The sequence below is a fragment of the Ahaetulla prasina genome, chromosome 1, assembly GCF_028640845.1.
Source record: "Ahaetulla prasina isolate Xishuangbanna chromosome 1, ASM2864084v1, whole genome shotgun sequence".
NCBI classification, from domain to species: domain Eukaryota; kingdom Metazoa; phylum Chordata; class Lepidosauria; order Squamata; family Colubridae; genus Ahaetulla; species Ahaetulla prasina.
Genome location: NC_080539.1, coordinates 182,775,920 through 182,803,569, shown reverse-complemented (window position 1 = coordinate 182,803,569; position 27,650 = coordinate 182,775,920). Strand labels below are relative to the sequence as shown.

At 38.0% G+C, this 27,650-nt stretch overlaps 2 protein-coding genes across 2 annotated transcripts in view; one reads left to right on the top strand and one right to left on the bottom strand.

Annotated features, from left to right (window-relative positions):
* The window catches only part of ITGB2 (integrin subunit beta 2), a 47,521-nt gene that overhangs the window by 15,163 nt on the left and 4,708 nt on the right, over nt 1-27,650 (top strand). The window contains exons 2-13 of the mRNA XM_058184412.1: nt 614-674; nt 3,884-3,972; nt 10,369-10,549; nt 11,277-11,447; nt 13,351-13,592; nt 14,433-14,588; nt 15,759-15,854; nt 15,987-16,076; nt 17,407-17,547; nt 19,446-19,633; nt 22,598-22,842; nt 23,362-23,581. Coding sequence (XP_058040395.1) covers nt 617-674; nt 3,884-3,972; nt 10,369-10,549; nt 11,277-11,447; nt 13,351-13,592; nt 14,433-14,588; nt 15,759-15,854; nt 15,987-16,076; nt 17,407-17,547; nt 19,446-19,633; nt 22,598-22,842; nt 23,362-23,581 — 1,877 coding nt within the window. The 5' untranslated portion in view covers nt 614-616. The remainder of the gene's footprint in view (nt 1-613; nt 675-3,883; nt 3,973-10,368; nt 10,550-11,276; nt 11,448-13,350; nt 13,593-14,432; nt 14,589-15,758; nt 15,855-15,986; nt 16,077-17,406; nt 17,548-19,445; nt 19,634-22,597; nt 22,843-23,361; nt 23,582-27,650) is intronic.
* KMO (kynurenine 3-monooxygenase) overlaps nt 25,200-27,650 on the bottom strand; it is a 31,404-nt gene continuing 28,953 nt past the window's right edge. Inside the window, exon 15 of the mRNA XM_058184396.1 lies at nt 25,200-25,780. Coding sequence (XP_058040379.1) covers nt 25,772-25,780 — 9 coding nt within the window. The 3' untranslated portion in view covers nt 25,200-25,771. The remainder of the gene's footprint in view (nt 25,781-27,650) is intronic.

Genomic DNA, 27,650 nt, shown 5'->3' with positions numbered 1-27,650 from the left:
TGCTGGAGTGCCAGCAATCTCCCTCACCCCAGTTTTGTTCTATACAAATTTGTTCAGCCCTAACCCTAACTCTATTATACATTCATCTAAATCATTTATAAAAATGCTGAAGAGCATTTGGCTCAGGACACAACCATTAGGTACTCCTAATGAGATGGTAGTCCTTCTCTTTGTTAGACTAGATATACTCAGTTCTTGTAACCATTCATCATATATTTAGCCTCCAGGCCCATAATCATCTTTGTTGCTCTTCTTTGCACTCTTCTAGAGCCTCAACACCTTTTTGTATTGTATTCACCAGAACTGGGTGTAGTATTCAAAGTGTGGTCTTACTAGTTCCAGTTCCTTGATGTTGTGTATTTTACATTCTTTAAATTAAGATAATTATTTTATTAGTGTAACCCACAGTAATTTTAATGTGACCATAACCTTAAGTCCAATTTAAAATAGTCAGCACAAGTATAAACAAATACTACGCATCCTTCCATTTCTTTTCAGGAGTTCTTCCTCCACAAAGTATCTTCTTCCATTTATTATTTAAATTTTCGGCCTGCGTTGTAAAGATAATTGTCTCATTTTTTATATTTCATTGCATTCTGTTTACTTTTCACAGAAGATGTTTCCTAAGTACTTCATTTTGCTATTTGGAGCTCTGCTGCTGCTGTTGACAATAGGTAAGCTGCATTTGCTAAGCAATATTACTATGCAATTCTGCCATATTGCCTCAGTCATTAGAATAAGGAAGATGCTTAAGACCATTGAACTAAAGAAGCCCAGTTCTTTAGGTTCTGCTGAAGGGTCAATATGTCCCATCACATTCTAAAAAGAAGCCACAATCCAAAACACTATTATTCAGTCATTTGGATCTCAATACTAACAGATGTAGGAGAGAACTATGAACAGAAGTGCAGGATTATCCTAGAGAAAATCCATATGTTCCATCTGAAGTGTTTTCCAGACTTCATTCAAAGGCAGTCAAATGTGCGGTATCTCTTGATGCAGAGAGCAATGGCCATCAACTATGTTGTAGATCACATATCTCCAAAACTACTGTATTCAAGCTTTTCTATGTGTACGGATAGTCCTTGCTTAATGATGGTAACTGGGACTGGGATTTCTATTGCTAAGCAATGCAATTATAAAGCATGACATCATATGACTGCATCACTTAGCAAAAGCAATCTTGATAGTCCCCGTTACCATCATTAAGCAAAAAATATGCATCATTAAGTGAGGAGTTCAACTGTCACTTCCTGCAGGCTTCCCACAAACAAAAGTCAAGAGGAAGTCATCTGGAAGTTGCAAGTCCCAGGTGGCTCATAAGGAGGCCTGAGAATGGGTATAATATAGAGTGAGGTGGGGGGGGCTGCAGTGAGTGCATATAAGCTGGGGAGGGGGATTGCAGTGCTGCACAAGTGTGTGCAAGCTGTGGACATGCTATTGTCAGGGTCAAATCAAAATATGGGCTGTTGCTAGGAACCCTGACATTAGCACCATACAAGTATATGTGGGGAGAGGATGTTGCAGCAAAAGTACACTGCAGAGTATGAGATCCCTGGGATCTCAAGTCATAACTATGACTACCCTGTTTCAGAGGTGAGTTTCAGCAGGTTCTGACCAGTTCTGGAAAACCAGTAGCAGAAATTTTGAGTAGTTTGGAGAACCGGTAAATATCACCTCTGATTGGAAGAAATGGGGATTTTGCAGTAACCTTCCCTGGAGTGGGGAGGGAATGGAGATTTTACAGTATTCTTCCCCTGGAGTGGAGAGGGAATGGAGATTATACAGTATCATACCAAGCTACGCCCACCAAGCCATGCCACACCCAGAAAGCCACACCTACAGAATTGGTGGTAAAAAAATTTGAAACCACTGCCCTGTTTCCCCCAAAATGAGACATCTCCTGATAATAAGCCCAATCGGGCTTTTGAGCGCATGGCAATAAGGCCAAGCACTTATTTCAGGGTTCAAAAATTTTTTAAGACAGGGTCTTATTTTTGGGGAAACACAGTATGACCAACTCAGCACCAAGGCAACTTCAAATGGTTACTGAACAAATGGTTGTTAACTCAGGAGTTACTTTGCTAATATCCTCTCAGTTGCTGGTTTTAGTATTCAAGAAATGAAGATAGCTCTGACAGCTAGGTTACCATCTGGTGAACAAACTCTTCCAGATTAGCAATTAACACATTCTTCACTTGATACACTTTATGCAACACTGTTGTTGATTATGTTTGTATCAGGATATAATTCAGGGAGAAGAAGGGCAAAGCATTTGCTTAATTTCTCTTTTGCATGGTTATGCAGTACTTCAGGGTGAGACTGAGTTTTGAGAGGGTGATTTTAGCTGTGATGTTGGCTAATTTGAAAATGTTATTCCAATTGTGCATCTTGTCTCCCACTTACTTTACAGGTGTAATAGTTACTACTGTTACTACCATATATGATCAAAAAATAGTTATCAATATCTTATCCAACCAGCTTACTCAAAATGCAAAGGAAACGGGCCTCTCTAACATTAGAAACACACTGAAGCTAGTGAAAGTTCCTTTATCCCAGCTCAAGCTTTTAACCCTGGTGAATCTTTTACCTGCAAAATAATGAAGATTGTTAATAAAATTTGTGGGTGGATTCTACCTCTTTGCCTGCCATGAAAATTATGAGCATTAGAGATCTACCGATAAAAAAGATGGAGAAATCCTTTGATTGTACATAAAATCAGAAATCTCTTCCTCTCACTGGAAAACCCTATCATGATTCCAGCAAATTGTGTTTTCCTTCTTTATGGCATACAGAATTTTTTAAGGGTGGGCACAGGTTGCTTCGCCATTGACCAAATATCACAAGCTGGGGTAATACTCTCATTAATTACTCTCCTTGACCTGGGGTGGCTATAGCTGGGGAGCAGTAGAGCTTGGATGGATTGCTAGCTTGCTTCCTTGCGCAGCCTGCTGACTACCGCTGCTGTTTGAGAACACGAATATAATACAGTGGACCTTTGGACCACTGGTACAATGGACCTTTGGTTTTCCTGATAAAATAAAAGTATTGTATTGCATGACTTGGTTTTAGATTTTTTTTCTTAAAAATTCAGCTCCGCTATAACCCACTACATTTGCAAGCTGTTGCAAGTGGTGGAGTGGAAAGTCAACTTCCTTTATCTCAGTACCTCCAAGTATAGTATATAAACAGTTTTTTGGGATTTTTCAGGAAGTTGCTAGGAGGCAGGATGGTGGCTGAGGTAGGTAGTCTTGTTCCAGTTTCAAAGCAAAGGTTGCACATATAGGTTCACAGGCCCATAAAAGAAAAAGAACATCATTTCATTGCAGATAGTCCTTGACTTACAACCATTCTTTAATGATAGTTCAAATTTACCATGGCACTGAAAAAAGTGACTTATGACCTGCTTTCTCACTTACAACCATTACAGCATCCTCATGGTCATGTGATCAAAATTTGTGTGCTTGGCAAATGGCATGTATTTATGATAATTGTACTGTCCTAGGGTCATATGGTCACCATTTGTAATCTTCCCAGTTGGCTTCTCTCAAACAAAGTAAATGGGTGACAAACAGATTCATAAATGAATCATAACCACATGATTCATTTAACATCTGTAGTGATTCGCTTAACAATTGTGCCAAAAAAAGGTTGTAAAATGCGGCAAAACTCACTTAACAATAATTTTTGGCTCAATTGTGACCCTAAATTGAGGGCTTAGAACAGCTGGAGCTTGGGACAACTGGCAAAATGCATTTCCAGGTTGTAAGTTGCTGCCAAAGTTGGCTATTTTTATATCTGGGGAGATTCGGAGTACTTCAACTTTGTATGTTGTTCATTATTATGTCTCTTTCATAACATTTTCTTCCTCTTCCTTCTTAAGCATTTTCTCTTGAATGTACCAAATACAATGTAAAGACATGTCAGGACTGCATTGAGTCTGGCCCTGGTTGTGCCTGGTGCAAGAAACGGGTAGGTTGTTTTTTTTAAAGAAAGAGAAACAAAACACAAAACCTTACATTTTAAAGTGTCCTTCAGATGTCGCTTTCAGATGTCCCTTTCAACTGTCATTGGGTATTTGGGGTTGCTTTTGGTTTTTTGTTTTGCTTTGGGTGGAAACTTTTGCTCACATCAAGTTCTGTTTTATGAAAAGACTTGTTACTGTCAGTGCTCCCAAACAAGAAAATACTACCTTGCAGTCTGAAAATATTAAAACAAGAATTTTATCTTTATTTTAACATCTGATGAATCTGACCTTCTCTGACTCATCTCTCAAAATGTTATTTTACTGGGGTTATAGGAAACAAGCATTCTGTAATGTTCTTTCTTATAGCTGCTACCGTGTTTTCCCGAAAATAAGACCCTGTCTTATATTTTTTTGAACCCCGAAATAAGGGCATGGCCTTATTATCGGGGGTCTTATTATTTTGGGGATGCAGGAAGTGGTGAGCAGGGCCACTTCATGGCTGCTGCTGGGTTGTGCTGCTGTAGCAGCTCAACACAGCCACTTGTCAGCTGTTTGCTAGAGCAATCAAAGATGGGAATCTCTCTGGCGTTCTTGGCACTCGCCCGCCTCCCATCCATTCATCTCCCTTGCCTCCAAATTCCCACCCCGCTCCCGCCTCTCCACTGGCTGACCCCCGGCAGCCCCAGACGCCCAAAGCCTGCGCCCGCTGGCTCCCTTTTCTACAGCACCCGGCTCTTTATTGAGGGGGGTGGCATACGGGCTGGGGGAGAAGCAAGACGCATGGAGCAAGACGGGGCTCACTCTCCTTGTGTCACTTCTCCCCCCCCTCATCAGGGGCTGGGGAGATGCACCTTTTACCTGCCTTGCAGCTCTGTCGTGGGTCTTGGCATTGCCTGCAGGCAAACACATTGTAGGGTAAAACCAAATGGCTGCACGTGCCCCAATAATACCATAACAGCAGCCTGGCTGCTGCCCTTCCCCGCCATCTCTTTGTCGATGGGGGTGACAGGTAGGGCGGGGGAGAAGCAAGAGGTGTGGAGCGTGATGGGGCTCCTCTTGCCATCTCTTCTCCCCCTCTCGCTGGACATGGCAGGGCTTCCTGCCCCTGCCCAAATTGGATGTAATTTGGGTGTGACAAGTGGGGAATGGTGGGGCCAGGGAGACACAAGACACATGTCTTACCTGCCTTGCAGCTCTATCATGTGTCTCGCCATTGTCTGCAGGCAAACCCGTTGTAGAGTAAAAAATACCTCGTGTGTTCAGTCAAACTTCTTGAATACAGAAATAAATGTTGTTAAAATGAGGAACCGACTTTCCCTCTTATTGTGGAACACAATTAAATTTTGATTGGGTATTGTCTTCATACTCTAAATGCACAACAATATAAATATGTTTGTGTTTACAGTGCTTTAGGTATTCTGATTTGGTGTTGTAAATGCTAGGGAAACAGAACGTATGGAAAATCTGTAAATTTCTTCTAATTCTCATCCATTTTTTTAGTTTCCTCACTAAAAAGTGGAATTACAAGGAAGATATTTAAAATTAGCTTTATTGATTCCAGAAAGAATAAGTATATTCAGAGGTCTTGTAAAAAGCTATTTTTAATAGACCAAAGAAATAATAATTGTTTTGTGCACACTTGATATTTTAGCATAAATCCCGTAAATTTCTCTTTCTCAAAGCATATTTCTCTTGTTCCTATCTGGGTTTGTTTCTCTGCTTTATAGTTTTGTAGTTTTATGCTTTTTTGTACTGTTACTTGTTTTTTAAATGTTTTAAATCAGGGGTCTCCAACCGTGGCAACTTTAAGACTTGTGGACTTCAACTCCCAGAGTTCCTCAGCCAGCAAAGCTGGCTGAGGAACTCTGGGAGTTGAAGTCCACAAGTCTTAAAGTTGCCAAGGTTGGAGACCCCTGTTTTAAATAATGATGAACTGCCCAGAGTTGCTGGGATGATGATGATGATCATCATAATAATGATGATGATTGCAAAAGTATGCCCCTTTAACAAATATTATTTTCCTCTATCTAAAATATATTGGGTCCATCCAATATCTCAAGCTTATTAATTGTTTTTGTGCTTTGATTGTTATGAAACACAGGATTTCACAAAAATAGGAGAACCAGATTCAGTTCGATGCGACACAAAGCAGCAGCTCCTTGAGAAGGGATGTGATGGGAATATTATTTTCCCAGAAAACTTTGTTGACCCAGTTTCTTCTGCTCAATCAAACATGAAGAAACAACTCTACCCAGAGGTGGTGCGATTGCATCTAAGACCAGGTAACTCACAAGCGGAACCTCAAATCAGAAAATTAAGAAATTGTTAAAAGGATGACTGCAATTTTAGGATTGGAAGCATATGACACATGTGACTTTTTCCACCTCTTATGAGGCATTTTTAAAATAGAAAATTAGATATATTGATATTTTGATTTTTTGATTTTTTTTACCCAAAAGCTATGTTTAGACAACATGACTAACTGTATTTTCCAAGGCAATTCATTCACCATGACTTTGGCATGATAATTCAGACTAACTTCAATTCTATTAATTTCAATTTTTTACTCTAAAATTTCCTACTTTTCACTATAATAAAACCTTATATGCATCTCTCAGAATATTTATGTCAGATCTTAGTATCATATATAAAGTTATGTAAATTAAAGAGAATGTGAGCTGTGTGTTTGTGTGTGTGCGTACTGACAAAGATTGCTTTCTGTTTCTCTACCAAATATTCCATGTTCCCCTTTCATTCTGTGCATTTTTCACTTTGCTGCTCTGCTTCTATCCTCACACTCTGTACCTTCCCCTGGGACCTAGTTAACTTCAGTGGTACTTCTTTATAATTCTGCCACAATTTGCCCACCATGTTGATTTATTCTGTCCTTTCATGGGTTTCTCACATGTCTCACAATCTACTCAGCCTACAGTCTCCTAGTTCAGAAAAGCATCACTAGCTCTGTGGGTAGTGGTGAGGTAAAATTGGAGCAGATGTTCAACATCTTCCCTTTTACCAATAGGACAACCTGCTGTTTTTAATGTGACATTCCAGCGTGGGGAAGATTATCCAATAGATCTCTATTATTTGATGGACCTCTCATTCTCTATGGATGATGATCTGCAAACAGTGAAGAAATTAGGAGGAGATCTTCTTAAAGCTCTCCAGAGTATTACCAGACGTGCAAGGATAGGTATGTACATTCTTCTAATATGCAACTGTCTTCAGTCACAGCAATTGGAAGCATCTAACCAACTTTAGCTGATCTTGAAAAACAGCTAATAAGAAACATACTCAATTGTGCTCAATAAGACACCAGTCTGAAACCCTAATGCTGTTGAAATTACACAAATATATTCCAGGTGGTAATAGTACAAATGGCTTAATATTATTGATAAGAAAATGACATGGCAGTGTCCATGAGTGGCCAAGAACTAAGCTTGAAATCATTCTTATTTTTTCAAGTGCTTTCCTTTCTTTTGATTTGATATAATAAAATACCATAATGTGGGAATATAGGAGAGTAGGATTCTGGTGCAATAATTCTGTAAGGAAGGTGTACGTTATTTGGAATTTTCTGGATTAGGGGCCTTCTATGCTACTATAGTTTCCACTCTTGAAGCCCACAGATTTGGTCTCACAATGGTCTGCACTTGTCCCCACTTCAACCATTTTGAATAATCACCAAGGGCAACCAATACTTATTCTGGTGGCAAGAGTGCCAAATCAACTACTTAATGGCACTGCATGTACTTGCCCCATCCTCACCTCAGAAGGATTATCTCCACAGTGAATAATAAGGTATATCCCTGGGTGAAAAGCCCAGTGTGACAGTACCAATTTGTCAGCAATGGAGAAGTGGAAATATCAAAGGGAAGCCAGCCTACCCCAAGCACCAAAGAGTTCCAGCATTGCAATTTGCAAATGGAAGTTTTGCAAAGTGACATTTTGGACATTTGGGCTAGAAAAATACAGGGGTATGATAATATTGAAAGATCAGCACTAAAGCCTTTTGAGATAACTTTAAAAATCTCATCCTCACATTTTGCTGCAAACCAAGCTACAGGTTGGGGGAAATTAAGAATTTAAGAAAGTGTTCCTCATACTACTAAATGAAATAGCAAAATTCACTTTTCCATGCTATGCTGAGAGCCTTCAACTTAAATGGCTTTAAAAGAATATTAGATAAATCATGGAGGATAAAACTACAATGGTTGGTAGACATAATATGCCTTCCCCAGGAGAGTTAGCATTAATTTGAATATCTGTTATCTTCATGTCCTTGTCATAGATGTCTGATGAGATTTGACTGACTGTTGCAAGAAACAGAATGCTTGGCTAGGTAGGCCCTCAGTGCAGTCCAACCAAGCCCTTCTTAAAACAATTAGTTTCTCCAAAACAAGTTTTTGAAGGGCAGAAGTTAGTAGAAAATGAGAGGAAATAGTATTTCTAAGTGAAGGGAAAAGTATCATATCATTTCTGTTTTGCACAACAGCTGTGTACAATAGCCATTCCTTAACAAAAGATAATATAAACATATATATTTATCCAAATGTATCTGATTATTAAAGGATAAAAGGTAAAAGTTCCCCTCGCACATATGTGCTAGTTGTTCCCGACTCTAGGGAGTGATGCTCATCTCCATTTCAAAACCGAAGAGTCAGCGCTGTCCAAAGATGTCTCCGTGGTCATGTGGCCGGCATGACCCAACACCAAAGACACACGGAACGCTGTTACCTTCCCACCAAAGGTGGTCCCTATTTTCCTACTTGAATTTTTTACGTGCTTTCAAACTGCTAGGTTGGCAGAAGCTGGGACAAGTAATGGGAGCTCACCCCATTACACGGCACTAAGGATTCGAACCGCTGAACTGCCAACCTTTCGATCAACAAGCTCAGCATCTTAGCCACTGAGCCACCACATCCCTTTTATTAAAGGATAATCCTTTATAATTTTAATAATTGTATGCATAGTCCTGTTTTTTCCTATAATTTTATTTTTAATGATATTTTCCCGAAGTGATTTATGGTTCTTCCATACACACATTTATATTGAACAAGGTTGACTACTTTTCCTTAATATTTTCTTTAGGTTTTGGTGCCTTTGTGGATAAGACTGTCTTGCCATTTGTAAACACCCATCCAGAGAAGCTCCAGAATCCATGCCCAACCAAAGAAACCAAGTGCCAACCACCATTTGCTTTCAGGCATGTGCTTAGCCTCACTGATGATGTACAGAGTTTTAAAGAAGAAGTAGGGAAACAGAACATATCGGGGAATCTTGATGCGCCAGAAGGAGGACTTGATGCCATGATGCAGGCTGCTGTCTGTGAGGTAAGTCCCATGGCCACTACTGTGGGGAAATAGAATTGATTAAGGACATTTTTGGGTTAAAAATTGAAGGTGGTTTCACTAATTTTTTATTTCCAGTATATGCTATTTTCCCCCTAATTCCCCAAATTCTATACAAATAATTTTTCTGCTCAGGGCCATAAATGTAAGCCTATGTAAATGCTGCTATTGACATGACACTATGATTATTTACATCTATATTGTGCTTGTTATCAGCATAGGCAATTGAAAGTGCTTGCAGGAAAAAAGTGACAAAGTAAACATAATTAACAGTCCAGGATTTGCGCAGTTATTAAAATTAATATTTGTCTTCTGCTCGGGCTGATTTTTTACCTGGAATGAACTAAAAGAAGCCAAAACATTTGACTTTAAATATCATATCTTACTGTTTCTTTAAGGTTTCTTAAGATTATGACATTAACAGCATAAAATTTATTAGAAAGTAAATTCTTTTTATGGTTCCTGAGGTGTGGTTGCTCTTTTTCTTGGTTTCGATAAAAACACTAGCTGAGTCACAACTCAGAAGCTTTGGGAAGTAGAATGCCTCACATTTATTTTCATCGTATCTCTGCCACTGAATCCAGCCTTGGGGTAGGTCAGGAAAAATAAATTTTCATGAGGAACACTTTTGGTGGAAGATATCAGGAAGAGAAATGCTGAATATCCTTCTTTAGCAGCAGGACAGGCGCCTGTTAAAGCTGTGACACTAGATAGGCTTTCCTATCTTAGATCAAAAGATTGATTGATTCATCATGTTCCAGCCTGCATCAATGACTTTGTAATTTGTTATAATTTCTACTGCTTTAAAATTTGTTATGCTTTAAAATCCAGGATATAATTGGCTGGAAGAATGTGACTCGCTTATTGGTCTACACAACAGATGATGGTTTTCATTTTGCTGGGATGATGATCATCATCATAATAATGATGATGATTGCAAAAGTATGCCCCTTTAACAAATATTATTTTCCTCTATCTAAAATATATTGGGTCCATCCAATATCTCAAGCTTATTAATTGTTTTTGTGCTTTGATTGTTATGAAACACAGGATTTCACAAAAATAGGAGAACCAGATTCAGTTCGATGCGACACAAAGCAGCAGCTCCTTGAGAAGGGATGTGATGGGAATATTATTTTCCCAGAAAACTTTGTTGACCCAGTTTCTTCTGCTCAATCAAACACGAAGAAACAACTCTACCCGGAGGTGGTGCGATTGCATCTAAGACCAGGTATCTCACAAGCGGAACCTCAAATCAGAAAATTAAGAAATTGTTAAAAGGATGACTGCAATTTTAGGATTGGAAGCATATGACACATGTGACTTTTTCCACCTCTTATGAGGCATTTTTAAAATAGAAAATTAGATATTTTGATATTTTGATTTTTTTTACCCAAAAGCTATGTTTAGACAACATGACTAACTGTATTTTCCAAGGCAATTCATTCACCATGACTTTGGCATGATAATTCAGACTAACTTCAATTCTATTAATTTCAATTTTTTACTCTAAAATTTCCTACTTTTCACTATAATAAAACCCTATATGCATCTCTCAGAATATTTATGTCAGATCTTAGTATCATATATAAAGTTATGTAAATTAAAGAGAATGTGAGCTGTGTGTTTGTATGTGTGCGTACTGACAATGATTGCTTTCTGTTTCTCTACCAAATATTCCATGTTCCCCTTTCATTCTGTGCATTTTTCACTTTGCTCCTCTGCCTCTATCCTCACACTCTGTACCTTCCCCTGGGACCTAGTTAACTTCAGTGGTACTTCTTTATAATTCTGCCACAATTTGCCCACCATGTTGATTTATTCTGTCCTCTCATGGGTTTCTCACATGTCTCACAATCTACTCAGCCTACAGTCTCCTAGTTCAGAAAAGCATCACTAGCTCTGTGGGATGAGGTAAAATTGGAGCAGATGTTCAACATCTTCCCTTTTACCAATAGGACAACCTGCTGTTTTTAATGTGACATTCCAGCGTGGGGAAGATTATCCAATAGATCTCTATTATTTGATGGACCTCTCATTCTCTATGGATGATGATCTGCAAACAGTGAAGAAATTAGGAGGAGATCTCCTTAAAGCTCTCCAGAGTATTACCAGACGAGCAAGAATAGGTATGTACATTCTTCTAATATGCAACTGTCTTCAGTCACAGCAATTGGAAGCATCTAACCAACTTTAGCTGATCTTGAAAAACAGCTAATAAGAAACATACTCAATTGTGCTCAATAAGACACCAGTCTGAAACCCTAATGCTGTTGAAATTACAAAAATATATTCCAGGTGGTAATAGTACAAATGGCTTAATATTATTGATAAGAAAATGACATGGCAGTGTCCATGAGTGGCCAAGAACTAAGCTTGAAATCATTCTTATTTTTTCAAGTGCTTTCCTTTCTTTTGATTTGATATAATAAAATACCATAACGTGGGAATATAGGAGAGTAGGATTCTGGTGCAATAATTCTGTAAGGAAGGTGTACATTATTTGGAATTTTCTGGATTAGGGGCCTTCTATGCTACTATAGTTTCCACTCTTGAAGCCCTCAGATTTGGTCTCACAATGGTCTGCACTTGTCCCCACTTCAACCATTTTGAATAATCACCAAGGGCAACCAATACTTATTCTGGTGGCAAGAGTGCCAAATCAACTACTTAATGGCACTGCATGTACTTGCCCCATCCTCACCTCAGAAGGATTATCTCCACAGTGAATAATAAGGTATATCCCTGGGTGAAAAGCCCAGTGTGACAGTACCAATTTGTCAGCAATGGAGAAGTGGAAATATCAAAGGGAAGCCAGCCTGCCCCAAGCACCAAAGAGTTCCAGCATTGCAATTTGCAAATGGAAGTTTTGCAAAGTGACATTTTGGACATTTGGGCTAGAAAAATACAGGGGTATGATAATATTGAAAGATCAGCACTAAAGCCTTTTGAGATAACTTTAAAAATCTCATCCTCACATTTTGCTGCAAACCAAACCAAGCTACAGGTTGGGGGAAATTAAGAATTTAAGAAAGTGTTCCTCATACTACTAAATGAAATAGCAAAATTCACTTTTTCATGCTATGCTGAGAGCCTTCAACTTAAATGGCTTTAAAAGAATATTAGATAAATCATGGAGGATAAAACTACAATGGTTGGTAGACATAATATGCCTTCCCCAGGAGAGTAAGCATTAATTTGAATATCTGTTATCTTCATGTCCTTGTCATAGATGTCTGATGAGATTTGACTGACTGTTGCAAGAAACAGAATGCTTGGCTAGGTAGGCCCTCAGTGCAGTCCAACCAAGCCCTTCTTAAAACAATTAGTTTCTCCAAAACAAGTTTTTGAAGGGCAGAAGTTAGTAGAAAATGAGAGGAAATAGTATTTCTAAGTGAAGGGAAAAGTATCATATCATTTCTGTTTTGCACAACAGCTGTGTACAATAGCCATTCCTTAACAAAAGATAATATAAACATATATATTTATCCAAATGTATCTGATTATTAAAGGATAAAAGGTAAAAGTTCCCCTCGCACATATGTGCTAGTTGTTCCCGACTCTAGGGAGTGATGCTCATCTCCGTTTCAAAACCGAAGAGTCAGCGCTGTCCAAAGATGTCTCCGTGGTCATGTGGCCGGCATGACCCAACACCAAAGACACACGGAACGCTGTTACCTTCCCACCAAAGGTGGTCCCTATTTTCCTACTTGAATTTTTTACGTGCTTTCAAACTGCTAGGTTGGCAGAAGCTGGGACAAGTAATGGGAGCTCACCCCATTACACGGCACTAAGGATTCGAACCACTGAACTGCCAACCTTTCGATCAACAAGCTCAGCATCTTAGCCACTGAGCCACCACATCCCTTTTATTAAAGGATAATCCTTTATAATTTTAATAATTGTATGCATAGTCCTGTTTTTTCCTATAATTTTATTTTTAATGATATTTTCCCGAAGTGATTTATGGTTCTTCCATACACACATTTATATTGAACAAGGTTGACTACTTTTCCTTAATATTTCCTTTAGGTTTTGGTGCCTTTGTGGATAAGACTGTCTTGCCATTTGTAAACACCCATCCAGAGAAGCTCCAGAATCCATGCCCAACCAAAGAAACCAAGTGCCAACCACCATTTGCTTTCAGGCATGTGCTTAGCCTCACTGATGATGTACAGAGTTTTAAAGAAGAAGTAGGGAAACAGAACATATCGGGGAATCTTGATGCGCCAGAAGGAGGACTTGATGCCATGATGCAGGCTGCTGTCTGTGAGGTAAGTCCCATGGCCACTACTGTGGGGAAATAGAATTGATTAAGGACATTTTTGGGTTAAAAATTGAAGATGGTTTCACTAATTTATTATTTCCAGTATATGCTATTTTCCCACAAATTCTATACAAATAATTTTTCTGCTCAGGGCCATGAATGCAAGCCCATGTAAATGCCGCTATTGACATGACACTATGATTATTTACATCTATATTGTGCTTGTTATCAGCATAGGCAATTGAAAGTGCTTGCAGGAAAAAAGTGACAAAGTAAACATAATTAACAGTCCAGGATTTGCGCAGTTATTAAAATTAATATTTGTCTTCTGCTCGGGCTGATTTTTTACCTGGAATGAACTAAAAGAAGCCAAAACATTTGACTTTAAATATCATATCTTACTGTTTCTTTAAGGTTTCTTAAGATTATGACATTAACAGCATAAAATTTATTAGAAAGTAAATTCTTTTTATGGTTCCTGAGGTGTGGTTGCTCTTTTTCTTGGTTTCGATAAAAACACTAGCTGAGTCACAACTCAGAAGCTTTGGGAAGTAGAATGCCTCACATTTATTTTCATCGTATCTCTGCCACTGAATCCAGCCTTGGGGTAGGTCAGGAAAAATAAATTTTCATGAGGAACACTTTTGGTGGAAGATATCAGGAAGAGAAATGCTGAATATCCTTCTTTAGCAGCAGGACAGGCGCCTGTTAAAGCTGTGACACTAGATAGGCTTTCCTATCTTAGATCAAAAGATTGATTGATTCATCATGTTCCGGCCTGCATCAATGACTTTGTAATTTGTTATAATTTCTACTGCTTTAAAATTTGTTATGCTTTAAAATCCAGGATATAATTGGCTGGAAGAATGTGACTCGCTTATTGGTCTACACAACAGATGATGGTTTTCATTTTGCTGGGGATGGTAAACTTGGAGCCATCTTAACACCTTTTGATGGACAATGTCACTTGGAAGACAATATGTACAAAAAAAGCAATGAATATGTAAGTATACAAGTAGCTGTCAGCTAGCACTGCTATATGATAAGTAGTTTTCTTTTTCAGTCTAGAAGTAGACTGGAGTTCATATAAAACAGCAGCTGGTCTACACTATTTGCCCTCTAGAAATGAGAATCAAGATGCCAATCATTTTCACAATAAAAACATGATTTTCCAAATTATGTGCAACCCAATAAGCAATAATTGTATTAAGAGCAAGATTTTATATTGTTTTTAATTTCATCTAATTACACAATTGTATATATATTTATTTCTATTATATATTTAGAGTAACATGTACTGTACTTGTATTTCCATGTATGTACACCCCCTCCCAACATACAAAGTGTGCTGCCTAAATGAAATCCATGGAATAAAAATAGTACAAACAAAATATTAAAATGTAGTTAGGCTATAAACACGTCAACAATAATTAAAAAGAAGATGTGGCGAACTTGTGTAAATACAGAAGCTATTTGTGTTCATTAAAGCTGTACAAGGTTTTTCAAACTTCCCTTCTGGAAGCCTGGGGAAAAAATGAGTGGCTTTAATGAATAGCTGAAAGGAGCTGCCCTGGCCGCAGCCCTTCTTCTAATCCCTATGAACAGTAAGCATGCCCACTACAAACCCATTGTTCCGTTGGCCATCCCATAACCCCTTTTGAAGAAAGGATGGCAAATGACAGAAGACCTTGATTGTTTAGGCAAGACTAGTGAGGGTCACGTTCTGAGAGTGATCATCTCTAAAGCAAGAGGTCTCATAATCTGATCTTCTGTTACTCAAAGCCAGTGTTGCTCTCAGAGTGATGCTGCTTGAACTACCAGTCACATGACATGGTGCAAAAGAGAGGCAGAATAAAATAGTAGAATGCAATAGGGCATCCATACAATTATGAATATAGTAAGCAAGCATTCAGCAATTATTCCAATTTTTTTTCTATCTCAGTGGACTTTTGTGACAAGAAAAAGTGAGAGGAGAAAAACAAGTGGGAAAATATGAGAGTTGTACAATGGTAGCTAAACAATACCTGTATGGCCCAGATTAAAATAATTCAAGCTGAGACCGAAGAAGGGTGGTTTCCTGTTCAAAAGCTAGGTCAGAATTAGTGAATGGGTTAGGTTATCATCTGTGTTGATTTGAAAACAGAGCTGTCATACCATTTCCTTGGTTCCGTAGGATTATCCTTCTGTTGGTCACTTGATACAAAAACTTAAAGAAAAGAAAATCCAGCCTATTTTTGCTGTTACCAAAAAAGTCTACGATACATACGAAGTAAGTAAATCTCCAATAAAACAGAAGATGTTATAAATTGTGTCACATGAAAAAAGCAAATGTTATTATGGTATCATGCTGCATGAAAGCTCATAAGATAATGCTTTTGGTATATTTGTTTTTTACTGGTAGAAACTGAGCAAGATGATCCCCAAGTCTGCTGTAGGAAAACTGCAGGAGAATTCAAATAATATAATTCAACTCATTCAGCGTGCTTATAATGTAAGTGGTTTTTTTTATTTTTTTGAATTTTTTAAAAAATTTTTTATTAATAATTCAAAATTAAAAACATTGGACATAGATATGACATCACTGGTTCCAAGCATCTTCCAACACTTTAAACTAATACATAATAAACTAATGATAATATATTTCTTAAACCTTATACGTTATTTACACATAATATAATAATAATAATGTATACCTTATTTTCTATACAATTATACATATCTATACATCAGAGGTGAAATGTAAAATTTGTTACTACCGGTTCTGTGGGCATGGCTTGGGGTTGTCCTCTCTGCTTGAGCTGCTCTTGCCTTTCGGCAGCTCTTCTCATGCGTGCATTAGGAACAGGCTCCTCCAGTTCCTCTTCTTCACTATTATCAGTCTCTGGAGGCTCTGGAGTCCGTACCTCATTTCCCGATGGCCCTGGCTTCACCTCAGCCTCATCGCTGTCTAACTCCGTTGCCAGCTCCGTAAGCTGCTGAGGGACCACAACAGCTTTATGCCACACTCCTTTTTGTCTTTGCTAAATTTAGATTGTGTGGCAGATGTCTGTAGTTGACAACTATATTGAATATGTCCACCTGCCCTCCCGAAGCACTACCACAGAAAACAAAACAATCCCATTGCTATGGATGCATAGCTTGTCGGGGCTATCCATCTTTAATTTAAACTCATTTTGATTCAAGATTGCTTTTTTTAAGGTCCACCTCCTTATCTTTTTTTGCCCTTTCCACTTAATTTTGATAGGATTGTGATCTGCCCACGAGTTTATGTCAATATTAATTTCCTCAATTTCTAAATTTAACTCTGTTGATTCCCAGGCCATTTCAATTTGAGCCCAAGATTGATGTCTGCCAGAATAATATGTATATTGTTTCTTGTTTCCCATTTAAATATATTTAAATTCCTAAGAAAGTGTCAGGCAGAAGAAGTAAAAACAAAACAACTCTTGACTAGGATAACTATAGCTGAGCTGACCAGTTTGCTTGCCAGGCCAGAGAATAATGCATTCATTACAGGGAGAGAAAATCCAGTTACCTTCCAGAAAAAAATGTTTCTGTGACTGCCTCTAGGTTTGGAAGATTATGTACTTTCTGTAAGAAAGTAGCAGTCAGCTGTATTAGTGGATCATCACTTACAATAAGATATGTCATCAAAATGAGAGACACCAACATTCTTTGGGGTTGATTAAACTTATTTTTATTCTATATGTAAGAAATGTATAATTGTGAACTTATAGATAATATCTTTTTTTCTTCCTCTGAATATGGTAATAAGACACTGGTTCTAGCATTTCATCAAGTTTATTTTTATTTCATTTTAGGATTTATCTTCCAAAATTATTTTAGAACATAGCTCTGTGCCAAGCTCTATCAAAATCTCATATGATTCCTTCTGCCTTAATCAAATACATACAAAGAACCAACCACAAGGGGAATGTGACAATGTAAAAATAAATGATAAGGTAAGGGGTAACTCATACATTGTTTCTATTGAAAAGTATTTTGACTGTAGTGTACATGGAAAGAAAAGGCTAGTAATTTCTCCATTTCAGGAAGCATTCATGCCCAAAAAGTTTTTCATTTGTTTACATACTAATTTATTTTGCAAGCCTGTTCACCAAAGCTAAAGATTCTGTTGAAAAGTTTATGATTTTTTTTTCTTTGAACTTAAAAGATACTATGCTCCACTCAAAATTCCTTCCCATTCCTTCTTTTCAAAAAAATATATGAAATTGACATAAAATTGTGGCACCCACTTTCTTAAAAGATATTCCTGAATCCAAGGGACAGATTCTTGACAGAATATTACATCTGGAGACAATCTTCATTGAAGTTGCTTTTGCATATGTTTAGTGGCAGTTGTTTTACAAAATACAGTTCCTGCTCAAGATAAACCTTGTTCAAGGTAAAACAAAATGTAGCTTTTAATACCAGAGTCAAGGTATCTTTTCTGATACCCTTCAGCCTATATTGTGTGGCTTCTTCTTAGCTACTAAGCTTCGATGGATTCTGGCCTTGAAGCCGGACCCTGGGCATACCCCCCTCTCTCTCATCGGTTACTAGCAGAACATTTCTCTGCCCACTTGTATGGGGTCCAAACACAGGAAGCATACTAGCTCCATAGATCTTCAGCTTTGTAAGAGGCCCATTGAGGCAGCTCTTGAAAGATAAAGTCTTCCATTGCATGTAATGTAAACAGGAGTGATAATAATAATAAGTCTGTTATTAATAGCAGCTGCCTGCAATTACTGCAGGTTCAAATCCCACCAGGCCCAAGGTTGACTCAGCCTTCTATCCTTTATAAGGTAGGTAAAATGAGGACCCAGATTGTTGGGGGCAATAAATTGACTTTGTATATAATATACAAATGGATGAAGACTATTGCTAACACAGTGTAAGCCGCCCTGAGTCTTCGGAGAAGGGCGGGATATAAATGCAAATAATAATTAAAAAAAACCTCCAGCCCTCATGCAAGGCCAATAGAACTGACCTTTTACTAGCTTAAACGTTCTCTCTGGTCCCAAATCATCATGGTCATCATGTAAATCATCCAGCACTGTCTCTTTATGTTTTTCAAGTAGAAACAATTGCCACTTGTCTTCAGAATTATCTGAGGGCTCCCTTTGGTAGCTACCACATTGTAGAGCTGCAATTGATCCCATTCTTTATGCTTCCTTCAGTAAATCAGTCAGCAAAAAGGTCAGTTAACCACTCTTTAGGGCCTTCACAGTCAAATTGTACAAGGGGGTCTTCAGCTTGATCCTTCCTTAAATCTTTATTTATAAGAACAGGTACATCTCCATCTCTCACTTGTATTGGATTACAGTATAGCTTTGGGACACATATGGCAATGATCCCAATAATTTCTGCCCCTATTGCTCCTCTAGTTCAATGTTCAACTCCTTGAAACAGGTCTTGTATAACCTCTGGTGTCAACCAAATCCATTCATCAGCAGTGGCTTTAGTTGTAAATCCTTCTTGATAGTTGTCTGAATCTCTTTTTCCCATTCCTGGTCAATATTTTAAACTGTAGTGGAATCCAGAGGGGGCAGCCAACCATTGATGTCTTCCAGCATCAAGTTTGGGTTATTAGGTTATTAGGTCTTTAGGTTATTAATTAGGAGTTTTACCAACAATAGTATCTTATTTCCAAAGTTCATACGTCTCTGTTGTAAATATCTTTGCAATGTCCATAGTTGAATAATCCTTGACAACACAGCATTTTATTTAACCAAATGATATTCATAAAAAATAATTTGTAAATAATTAGATAAATAATCAATGAAATACAATTTATCTACTAATTATTTTAAATGTCATTTGAGACTAAATGGGGCAGTCCTCTTTTTATTTTTTACAGATTACCTTCCAAGTGCAAATTACAGCAACATCATGCATTGAAAATCAGACTTTTACTCTGCAGCCTCTTGGTTTCACAGACGTGACCACTGTACATATATACAGTCGATGCAAATGTGAATGTGATGAGGAATTACCAAATAAATCTGATTGCAATGGACAAGGGATTATAAACTGTGGGATTTGCAGGTAATCTAACTATTTTAGCAACACAAATCAAATATTTGCTCTTAGGTAGTCCTCAGGTTATGACAACAATTGAGCACCAGTTTGGTCTAATGTTTAAGTCACCAGGTTAGAAAGCAGGAAACCATAGGTTCAAATCCTGCTTTAGCCATGAAAACCAAGCTGGGTGACTTTGGGCTCTTAGCCCACCTCACCTCACAGGGTTATTGTTGTGTGGAGGAAGGTGTGTTGGATGTGTGATTAGAATTTCTGTGTTACCAAAAGCGGTTACATAGTGCAACACCATATTGCTTAGTGATAGCAGTCTCAATAGGTGCAGTTGCCATTGTAACTCCAGGACTATTTAGGTCATTAAGCAGGAAGAAGTGGGAATTCTGGGCAAGAAGTACAATGTGATTACAGATGTCATGAGGCAGTGTGCAGATACTGCTGGCAGGTGATATAGTGTGTGTGTGCTGGCAGAGGTGTGTGTGTGTGTGTGTGTGTGTGTGCTATGGATTATGGGGTCCCTGGAGCTATGTGAGCTTGATTGTTCCCTTGCAGACATTTCATTACCAAACTAGGTAACATCATCAGTGCTAGAAGGCAGTGGAGATTGCTCTCATTTGATATATTAGTGGCTTGCCCTATCAGTGTTGGTGGGAATGATCTTGGTGGTCCCTTGATTAGGCTGTTGTTTATTGTTAGCTTGTTTGACTGAGTTGGTGGTGACTTGATTGAGATATTATTTATTTCTTGATTGTTGGTCTAGTATTAATCTTGATAATAATCTCTGCGTATCTGGCTTGCTGGTGAGAAGGTGTTTGGGTCTTTTTGGCTTTTAGATTGTCTCTTTTGAATGGTATGTAGATGCTATTTATGTCTATGTAGTATTAATATCTGATTTGTCATTGTCAGTGTTCCAGGAATTCTCTAGCATTTTTGGACTTGCTTGGTTTAGGATATTAACAGTTTCCCAATTGAAATTGTGGTTAACTCTGTCCATGTGTTGTAAAAATAAGGAGATTTCATCATGTCTTCTGAATGCTAGTTGGTGTTCATAGATGTACTCTGCTAGTCTTCTGCCTGTTATAGTTTTGGTAATGAATTTGATTTGTAGTTTGATTTTTTTTTTCCAGCATGTCTCCAGGAAGTAATCTTCATGAGGGTTGTCGGCCTTCCCGTGTGTTCTAGTGTGATGGTCTATTCTAATTGTTCCTTGAGGTTTTCCACAGTGTGCTGATTTTGTTTAGTCTGAGGTGTGCAATCATGATCATGAGCCATATAATTTTTTGCTTACTTTCTTGGGCTATTTTCCATCCAGCTGTACAGTTTATTGGAGATTTGTATTTCACCCTGGTGGCAGGGCATGCCCCTGGAACCACGAAGACCACTCCTACCAACACTGACAAAGCAAGCCACTAGTGCATAAAAGAGAGCAAACACCACTCCTTTCTAGTACTGATGTTACCTTCTAGAAGACATTTGGTAATGAAACATCTGTAAGTTAATTAAGTTCAGAGAGTACCAGGGACCCCACAAATCTACCCTGAGGTACACATACTGTCTTTTATTGCTATAGAGTACCTCATACTCTGTAGCAATACCTGTGTTTAACTCATAGAATCATCTATTGCAATGTCCTTCCTGTTGAAGACTACTTCAGCTTCAATCACAACAATACAAGAGCAAACAATAGATTTAAACTTAATGTGAACTGCTCCAATCTTGATTGCAGAAAATATGACTTCAGTAACAGAGTTGTTAATGCCTGGAATGCACTACCTGACTCTCTAGTCTCTTCCCAAAATCCCCAAAGCTTTAACCAAAAACTGTCTACTATTGACCTCACTTCATTCCTAAGAGGCCTATAAGGGGTATGCATAAGAGCACAAGAGTGCCTACCGTTCCTGTCCTACTGTTTCTTTTCATTATATCCAATTTATATAGTTATTACATGCTAATATGTTATATAGTTGCTTCATGCTTATGCTTATGTATGCTGTTATGACAAATAAAATAAAAAATAAAATACTTCATAGGAGCTCCTCAGGGGCAAAAAGCAACTTGTGGTAGTGAGTTGCAACCTTCCTTGCTCACGACCTTGCTGACTTTGTTGTGGGAAGCCAGCAAGGAAGGTTGCAAATGGTGATCATATGATTATTGGGGTGGAGGTGCTGTAATGGCCAGAACCTCAAGAAACCATTACAAGTACCTCTTTTTCAGTGCCACAGTAACTTTGAATGGTCACTGAAAAAGTTATTGTAATTTAAGGGCTAGCTGTACATCACTATTTTCATGCAGTCTCTCTATTAAAAAAACTGTTCTCATAGAAAAAAGAAATGGCTGCTTGAATTTTTCAAGGCAAGGAACTTAACTCGAGAACAATAAATAGCAATAAAAAACATTTTGGAGAGGACTCATGGTCTCCCAGTTTCTAGACTAATGCCTTAACCACTATATCAAACTGGCTCTCTGAGTACCTGCCTAGCAAATATTTCATACTGAATCATTTTCTTATCAAATTCACAAACCTTCCGGGTAATTTTTATTTTTTAACACATGCATACTATACAGAAACTTTTTAAAAATGTAAAACATAAACTTATGAAACAAAGTGGAAATAAAAAATATATGATTGTATATACTTAGAAACGTAACACTTGCCTGAAGCCTTTATGATTGTTGCAAGTGAATTCAAATAGCAGTTTACTAACCTGAGGAGAATTATGTAATCTGTACAGTCTGAGCAGCAGAGGCATCCATGGGCTGGATTAAAAAGAAATTAGTAGAATAATTCTATGCCTCTCCATCCAGAAATAAAATTCAGTGGGAATCCTTCTTTGATGAGTATATATGGATGCAGACTGTATAGTAACAAATTATAAATACAGGTAAAAGAAACTGTAGTTGAAAATAAGGATGATCATGCTAATGTTGCTTGCTAACCCTATTCTTTGATGTTGAATATTTCTTCTCTCATGCCAGGTGCAATGCTGGCTATGTTGGAAAGAATTGTGATTGTAAGACTGGAGGCAAAACCAGGAAGGAACTGGAAAAAACTTGTCGAAAGGACAATTCTTCAGTCATTTGTTCTGGCCTGGGAGATTGTGTATGTGGACAGTGTATTTGCCATACTATGCCAGATACCAAAAAGCATATTTATGGTCCCTTCTGTGAATGTAATAACTTTAACTGTGAACTTCATAATAGTCTAGTGTGTGGAGGGGAAGGTAAGTGACTGATGAAAGCTGAATATGAAAATACCAAATTTACCTCCTCTGGCCTTTTATACTATTACTCCAGATATTTTTACTATAAGCTGTAAAATATGATTCCCATTTTGCACTCTGTTATTTTTCTGCATTTTATAAAGAGCTGTATAAAATAGCACTTTGATCCACACTTTATAATCTGGAAGTAAATCAGCTGCTAACCATATACCTGAGATGAATTTTTGTGTTCCTATAAATAAATATTGACTATTTCCTTTAGAGTATTGCTTACTTCAGTTTTTGAACATCCAGTTTGCCAAGGACGAGCTGTTCTTGCATTGAGAATCACTGCAGTGGTTTTCATCTGACGCCCAGAATTCCAGAGCGTCTGTACCTGCAGTGGGTCACTTGTGAATGGTTGGCCATCTACAGCAGAGTGCTAGCCTGCATTTTAACTTAATAACCCTTTCTAGATAATGTGGGTGTTATGTGTCAAGAAATGCTTTTGGTCCTAACCTCTCCAATTTCTCTTTTCAGTAAGAGGTACTTGTGACTGTGGGAAATGTAAATGTAAAGAAGAATATGACGGCACTGCCTGTCAGTGCCTAGCTTCAACAGAAAAATGCCGGAATAATAATGGGAATGTATGCAGTCTCCGTGGGGAATGTCAGTGCAATACATGCAAATGTAATGGACGCTATCAGCCCCCTCTCTGTGTGGACTGCCCAAGTTGCCCATCTCCCTGTGCCAAATATATGTAAGTGATATGTGGGAATTGTCTACTTTGATCCAACTCCTTATCATCACTTAATTTCACTTTGCTACTTGTAACATATGGATCAATCAGCCTGACATCAATACCTGGAAGATTCTGGAGAAGATAATCAAATACTTAAAAGCCAGCAAAGCTATTACTGAAAGCCAACATGAGTTTGTAAAAAAGAGATCATGCCAGACAAATCTTAGTGCACTATTTGACAAAATGACTAAATTAGTGGACTAACACAATGCTACAGTCATAGTATACTTGGACTTCAGTAAGGCACTTGACAAAGTAGACCACAACCTAATTCTTGGTAAGGTAGAAAAATTAGGGATTAACAGCATCCGCCTGTAAGTGACTGATGAAAGCTGAATATGAAAATACCAAATTTACCTCCTCTGGCCTTTTATACTATTACTCCAGACATTTTTACTACTGTCAACTGATTTGAACCATATTCAACATGCCATCCTCAATGGAACCTCAATGGAGGAAGCATGCAAGGTTCTGTCTTAGGCCCACTACTCTCCAACATTTTCATAAATGATTTTGATGAGAGGATAGAAAGGGAACTCATTAAATCTGCAGATGACACCAAGCTGACAGGAATAGGCAGCACTTTAGAAAATAGGCTCAAAATCCAGAAGGATGTTGACAGACTCAAATCTCCTCGCGCACGCTCGCTTTGTGCGCTTATGTGCCTTCCGCACATGGACCTGGCCTCAAAAACATGCCTAAATAGGATGGCATAGTGTGGGGGGGGGGCTACCGGTTTTCCTGAACCGGTCCGAACCGGCTGAATACCATATCTGGCCCTCTCCAACAAAATGCAATTCAATGTTGAGAAAAGTTAGGTTTTATACTTAGGGAAGAAAAACCAAATGTACTGGTAAAGAAAAGGTAGTACCTGGCAGTAACTGTGAGAGGAAGCTAGGAGTCCTAATGGACAACCACTTAAATGTGAGCCAGCAGTGTGCTGCCAAAAAAGGCAATGCAATTCTAGGCTGCATCAACAGAGGGATAGTATCAAGATCACATGAAGTGTTAGTGCCATTTTATACTGCTGTGATGAAACCACACTTGGAATACTGCATCCAGTTTTGGTCACTATGATATAAAAAAGATGTTGATACTCTAGAAAGAGTACAGAGGATGGCAACAAAGATGATTGGGGAGCTGGAGGCTAAAACATGAAGAACAGTTGCAGGAACTGGGTATGTCTAATCTAATGAAAGAATGGTCAAGGGATGATATGATATGAGACTAGTCTTCCAATATTTGAGGAACTGTCTTAGAGAAGAGGGGGTTAACTTATTCTCCAAAGCACCTGAGAACAAGATAAGAAATTTATTAAGGAGAGATGTAACTGCAGACTAAGGAAACATTTCCTAACAGTGAGAATAATTAATCAATGGAATGGTTTTCCACCAGAGGTTGTAGATGCCCCATCACTGGAAGTTTTGAAGAAAAAAATTGAACATCCTTTTGTCCGAAATGGTATAGGGTCTCCTACTTGAACAGGGGGTTGGACTAGAAGACCTCCAAATCACTTCCAACTGTTATTCTGTAGTAATGTGATCCCAAAGGAATATGCCATCTTATTCCATGACTTCTAGATTTATTTAGGAGCCTTTGTTGAAGGTCACTGTCTGTAAGGCCTCCCTCTGTTCAAAACTCAAGAAAGAACACCCCCAACTCCACTGAATTAGAAAAGATGTACTTTTACTAAGTTTGAAATGATAGCTGCAAAAGCAAGGCAAGATCTGATTCAAAATGTGCAAAATTTGCAGATTGAAAGTCACCCCAAATCCCTCCCCCCAGGGTCCAGCACTGTGATTCCAATCATTGTCCAGTATGATGTGGTGGAAAAGTCCATCTTCAAGTATTTCTCCCATTTGGAGTCTCAGGACGGAATGTAAACACCTCCCTTCAGCAGCGCCATATTTCATGAGTGCAAACCTCCCTTTCAGTTCTCAAGGGACTACACCGGCTCACTTCCCCATCCCAAATATCTGAGCCCCCACCCCCCATCTCGTTACTATTGCAGCCGATACCAAGCATTCTAAAGAAACCCATGCTGGAGATCCGGCTGACACTGTCAGAAATCTTTTGAGAGTAAAAGTATCCAAGGAATTTGAGACATAACAAGCTGCAGTAAACATTTGGCTTGCACACTTCTTTCCTTTAGCGTTGCTGTAAAGAGAAATTGGGCTACTGTCATTTCTTTTTTAGATTATATCTGACATTTCAGTACAAAGGAAAAATTCTGTAGCTAGTCTTCATAAAACCATTGTTAAACTAGATTACATATTAAAATTAGCTAGAGTTTAAAGTTTGGAAAATGATTTAAATTATAATTAATTATCCTACTTCAGACGTATTTTGCAAAAATGAAGCTTTCTGGAAAAGATTCTAACGCTGGGAAAGGTGGAAAGAAAGAGAACAACAGGATAACCAGTAGCAAGATGGATCAGGTTAGAGACAGATTATCATAGAGAAAATCTATGTGGTTGCCAAGAGTTGACATAGACTTGATAGCATAGTCTATCGATAGTTAATCGAAAATATTAACAGAAGAAAAGATATTCTTCAGAATAACAGGAAAACAGAGTTGGAAGGGACCTTAGAAGTCTTCTAGTCCAACCCTCTGCTCAAGGAGACTTTATTCCATTTTGGACAAATGGCTGTCAAATCTCTTAAAAACTCCAGTGATGGAGCACTCACAACTTCTGGAGGCAAGTCGTTTCACTGATTAATTGTTCTAACTGTTAGGAAATTTCTCTTAATTCTATATATGTTTCCATCCATTGCTTCTTGTCCTGCATTCAGGTCCTTTGGAGAATAAATCAATCCCCTTTTCTCTGTAGCAAATCCTTGGACATTGGAACACTGCTATCATGTCAGCCTTTGTCCTTCTCTTCATTAGCTATCAGTTAAACGCTTTGAATAAATTTCACAGTACCAATAATGCAGCAAAATGATTTTTCTACAGTTAAATCTTTTTATGATTTTTTTAAAAAAAGTGTGTTGCTAATAATTCATTGGTCTTTGCGTATTTAAGTATCTTGATCTATAAATGCAAATGAATTGATGGAACAGATGCTTACCAATAACTAATAACATTTATTAAAACTATAGGAATGTTGACACCACCAGGACCTCTCCTACCTTAATCTGGCAAATTAAATTTTTAACCTTTGAGTTTGTGACTGGGGTAGTGATTGTAAGCTAGCAAACATATTGTAAATGGAAGTAAATTTCCCTGTTTTGAGTGGGGGGGGGCAATAGATAAACAGTTCTGGGTTCGTTCTCTCAAAGAGTTCCTGCTATAATACTTTAAAATTTAATTGTAACTCTCTTCTTGGTAGACTGAGCAAGTTATTGCCAAGCTTTGTGCATCATTATACTTTTTATGTTTAAGTGATACCTTGTGCAAATATTCCTCGACTTACAACCATTTGTTTAATGATCATTTGAAGTTACAGTGCTCTAAAAAAATAACTTTTGATAGTTTTTCATACTTATAACTATTGCAGCATCCCCCTGTCATGTAATCAAAATTCAGATGCTTGGCAACTCGCATGTATTTGTGACAGTTGCTGTGTCCTAAGGATTGATCACCTTTTGCGACCTGATAAGCAGGGTCACGTAACTGTGTTACTAACTTAACAACCACAGTGATTCACTGAACAACTGTGGTAAGAAAGATTGTAAATGGGGCAAAACTTGCTTAACAACTGCCTTGCTTCGCAACAGAAATTTGGGGTTTTGTTGTGGCCATAAATTGAGGATTACCTGTACTGTCTTTTTCCACAGTAACAGGCTGCTTCTACTTCTTCAAACTTACTCTTACTATATACTAACTCATATTTTCTTAGCAATTATACATTCATATTTAAAGCAAGGCCTTGATTTAGAACAACAAATTCAAATTCACATTGTTCTCTTCAAAATCAAAGACCTTTGGAGGCATGATAAGATCTGAAGCATTTCTAAAAACATATTTGATCACCCAATGTGATATACTGGTTTGTGATTTAAGATACAAAACTGAAGAAGTTCA